Source organism: Pteropus vampyrus, unplaced genomic scaffold (genome assembly GCF_000151845.1).
Source record: "Pteropus vampyrus isolate Shadow unplaced genomic scaffold, Pvam_2.0 Scaffold98, whole genome shotgun sequence".
Classification (NCBI taxonomy): Eukaryota; Metazoa; Chordata; class Mammalia; order Chiroptera; family Pteropodidae; genus Pteropus; species Pteropus vampyrus.
In genome coordinates, this window is record NW_011888879.1 from 695,762 (window position 1) to 700,475 (window position 4,714).

Here is a 4,714-nt window from a genome sequence, read left to right on the forward strand (position 1 = left end):
CTTCTCACACAATAAATTTGTACCCCAGTAAAAAAAATAAATAAACTACCAAATAATCAAATAACCCCAAAGACTAACAGAGCCATGACAGCTGTCATTTGGGGAGTGGGGGAAACTAAACCTGATCTCCATCGGCTTTCCAAAGCCACCCAAGGAAATACCCAATCTAAGGGAAACGGCATCTGCTAAACAAAAAGTTTGGTGGCAAGTTCCCTGGCACCTCAGCTCTCTTTCAACTAGACTTTGTGTTTCTACTTACAATGAATATTTTTTAAATAATTTTGTGTAAAAGACTTTAATGTGTTTGGATGGGCAACAATGAACTTACTAATATAAGTGAATGAGAATAAAAATAAACTATTTCAAATAAATACATTTTATTTTTTTAAATCTCTCTCTCAATTAGCCACTGTTCCCTTAAATTGGGGGGAAGGGAGTATACTGATTTATCCTAGACCTGAATAAAAGCATACAGAAGTGGATCATTAATTAAGCTAGTACCTCTTTTGGTATGCCCCTGAAACATTAGAGCAAAGGAAGTGTGTAACTTCTCCTCAGCGTAAGATGTTTCTACAGCACTTCCTACTAACGATAATGTGGTACCAGCTGTCACCATGACCTAGTTGCAAGCCAGAAACTGAACAAACCCCAAAGAACATGAGTTCTTTCAAGAAGTGTGTCCCCAACAAGACCTAAAGTCAGAAACCAGTGGAAAGACCAGAAAACTCCTTTCCATTTTCTGTGTCCACAGGCCGTACTCCAGCTCTGAGAACACAAATTAAGTGTAAGAATGTTCATTCAAGTTCGTGGGCTTACTAGCCTCACTGTTCCCCATCCAGGAAGCATGTCTGAGTTTAATGGACTCATTTTTGTGACATTTGCCTCAAATTAAAAGACAATTTTATAAAAGTTGAATAAATCTTCCTTTTTTCCCTAAAAGAAATGTTTAGAACAGTGCTTAGAAAAATATTCTTTTTTATAAATATAAAATGCGTTTTTCCTAAGAAAAAGGAGAAAGCTATACTTATTATTTATCAGCTCTGTGCAATAGAACTTTCTGTGATGATGGAAGTGTTTCATCTACATCTGCACTATCCAAAACAGTAGCCACTAGACACCTAATATGGAGCACTTGAAATGTGGTTGGTGTGACTGAGAAACTGATTTTTAAATTTTTTCATATTAATTAGTTTAAATTTAAGTAGCCACATAGGCTAGAAACTACCATGTGCAGCAGTGAAGGGTAGATAATCAACATAAGGCCTCAGCAGCAGAGCTGTGTAATTGACTTGTCTCGTGTAATTGACGGAATGCTGTTATTTTGGAAAAATGATATTCTATACCAATATTCACCTTTCGGTTTCCTAATATTTAATTAATTAACATTTAAGGTTTCCCCAGAAATGGTTTTTCGACAACTGGCGATTTCTATTCTAAAACATGAACAGACTTGATCTGCTGAACAGAATTCCTTTGACAATGTTCAGTTTTCCATCTGTGAAACTTAAGCATAGAGAAGGGGGAAAAAATGTGAGCCCATCCTCCTCTTAATACAAAGGGAAGAAATGAAATACATAAATCCATATAAGGTTAATATAACCTCCTAGATGCTTTTATGGGTACATCTACTCATCAACCCCAGCTTATGTTTGTTTCTTTAGACCCAGTTGCGGCTTTTAACAAAAGTCATTCCTACATTTGTTTGAGCTCTTTACTGTGTTTTGTTATGATCGGACCATGACGACCCTCTAAAAGTATTCTGCCTATAGGAAAACCATAAAAAATAAACACACTAAAATAGTCTATCCTTAAATGAGATGAATTGATCATATGGTAAAAATGCAGTAGCCTAAAAAGAGCAGATGCTTCAGAGCGACTAAAATATGCAGATCACGCCAAGACCACTTTCCAAGCAGGTGGCAAAAGAAATGGTACAGTTCTATAGTCAACAAGGAAGAGATGCCCCAAGAAAATGTGCTTAAAAATACATTGTGGCCTTGCTGTGGCCGCAGGATAACAAATTTCAAGCAGCACTTAAATTGTTCTCCTTAGAATCTCAAGGTGAATGCTAAATTAATTTTGTCAGCTTCTCACCTTATATGTAAATATACTACCCCCCCACACACACAAGTACCAACATTTCAGTAATTTCATCATGTTTAAGTAGAATGAACATCTAGAACTTGTATCTAAAAAATACTATGAGCTCATTTAAAACAAGCAAACTGAAGTATATTGAACAAAAAACAAAGCTATCAGTACCACATAGGATATTTAGGAAAACTCAAACTGTACAAGGCAAAGCAATTCTAAAACAGGAGTGTAATTCAGGTAAGAATTCAGCACCATAGACGAGAATTTCTTTTTTTTCTCTACCATCACTACTGCTACCACGAAGTCCTAAAAACAGACTAGAAGCTCACTCACTTACTATATTCAAAAAGCACTGGGATATCAACAAGATACATGACAAGAGAGCAATGTGTACACTACCCAGGGCCTTCAGATCTCGCAGAACAATAAATGGCATTGCCAGAAGAAGACTTCGTCTGAGAGCACTCTGACCTAGCGAGTCTGTCAGACTCCATAAAAACTAGGTGTTGTCAATCTTTTTCTCTGGTTGTACAGAAAAAATCTGCAGATATAGTCTGGGCAAGAAAGAGGGAGACAGAGAATTTAAAAGAGGGAACTATCATGCTGTTTGACCCTGAGAGTTCTCTCCTCACTCTTCCAAGCTATGAACTACAAACTCCACTGACTGCTGCATCTAGAGTATGATCTCTAAGGAGCCTATCAGTTACAAAATTCTCGGATGAAAGCCTCAATGTCTATGAGGAGTGATGGAAACCTCAATGCTTTTTTCATCATCCTAATTCTTAGGGGGAAAAAAGTCAAATAAGTATACAATATAGAATTTTCATAACGGGCACAAGTTCTCAAAGCATATAGGGCTTCAAAACAGAAAATAAACACTACTTCTCATTTAGTTCTCTAAAAGTCCGCTTCAGAATAGTACTACTCCTATTTCTCAAAATGCAATTTAAACTCAGAAATAAAAATGTACTTAAAAGATAAAGTAGTTTCACATGGACAAAACTCAATGGTCATATTTAATATTCTAATACAGATTTATGAAATAAAATAGATTCTAGTAAGCAAAAGAAATGTACACACCAGAAGAGAAAGCATTTTTTGCTTGGCTTAAAATGTTAACAGCACAATACTACATTAAAAGAAAAAAAAAAGGTATTATGTTAGCACAAATAGGGTTCAGTCTTTTTTCTAAATTACCAATGTTTGTGGACCAAATATCTTACTTATGTAAGCCCTCAAGCCCTGTATAACCCACTCCTATTCTTCTAGGAGAGCTTTTGCAGACCAGTTCTATTAGATGTCAATCACGTTAAAAATATTTTTTAAGGAATTTATCAATAAATGTAATTATACTAATGAAATTATCATCCTTCTTAAGTGGGATTCTAGAGAAAAACTCAATGGAACTGTTTTCTAGTTATTTTTTCTAGTCAAAGCATAAAAGCATCATCAACCCAAAGTGAAAGATATAATTAATCATGGCTCCTGATTTAAGCATAACATTACAAATGTGTTCCTATGCATTAAACAAAAGTGTTCTCACTCTTACCTGTATATCCAGCATACCATCCCCAGGAAGCCACGATTCCTAAAAGCCATTTATACATGATTCCTTCAATATACCAGAAGCTCTTACTGTCCAGCAAACGAAGGGGCTGAAGTATAATTACATAGCAGATGTAGGATGGAATTGCAACCAGGTTGCTGGCGACCATCACGGCAAATCTCATCAGGGCTTTCACTAAGGTCCAGCCCAGCCACGGAGCTTCTTCCAAAGTCACAGCCATTCTCACATTGGAGTCCGTCCGGTCTTTCTAAGGTAAAAGGAAAATTCATTTAAAAAGGAAAATGGATTAAACACATCTAAATAATCACCAACATAGAAATCATCTCCAGCATAAAAATAAAAAGAAAATCGAGGCTCTAAGCCTTCCCAGTGTAGTACCTCGGTCATCTCGCCGGGAAATTCCAGAGGGGGACAGAGAGCGAGGGAGGAGGAGCCGCACAAGGTCAAGGGAGCTGTTCACAGAGGCACAGGGTATGTCATAATATATTTAGCAAATGATAATGCTATTCCCACTAACTAATCGGTGGCCGTCCCCGCAGCGCGTCTCACTGCAGTCTTCTGTTGGACTTTAAGGAAGAAAAACAGACCCACTTGCTTTAGACACCATCGGTTTCTCCAAATCGACGACACGAGGGACAAGAAGACTGAAACATGGACCTCTGAGTCAGATTTCCCAGATACCGGGAACCTGGTACCCGGTCCACCACCATTCCTGCACGTTGATTCATTCCTTCCTAAGGTCTCTCGCATTAGCAAAAGGAGTAGTTACACTTAAAATTTTCATTTGAGGCAAAGGGGGTTTTTGTTTTCCCTTATTTAAGAAAAAAGAGAGAGAGAGAGAGAGAGAGAGTGTGGCCTAGAAAAAGGGCAGGAAGGTGAGAGGAAGAGAGTGGGGGCAAAAGGGAGGAAGAACAGGAATAGGGGGAGGGGAGCAAAAGCCAGAAGGAGGTGAAGGCAAAGGGGCCGGGGATGGAGGGAATAAAGTCTTCGACCAGAGGCCCGGGGAGCGGGGCATGATGGAAGAAGCGAGGAAGCGAGGCGACGACAGCGCTC

At 38.2% G+C, this 4,714-nt stretch overlaps 1 protein-coding gene across 1 annotated transcript in view; it reads right to left on the reverse strand.

The window, feature by feature from the left end:
• LPGAT1 (lysophosphatidylglycerol acyltransferase 1) overlaps positions 1–4,712 on the reverse strand; it is a 58,917-nt gene extending 54,205 nt beyond the window's left edge. Inside the window, exons 1-2 of the mRNA XM_011364496.2 lie at positions 4,040–4,712; positions 3,644–3,908 (exon numbers count right to left, since the gene is read on the reverse strand). Of these exons, the coding sequence (XP_011362798.1) occupies positions 3,644–3,908; positions 4,040–4,048 (274 nt within the window). The 5' untranslated portion in view covers positions 4,049–4,712. The remainder of the gene's footprint in view (positions 1–3,643; positions 3,909–4,039) is intronic.
• Positions 4,713–4,714: the final 2 nt, after the last annotated feature.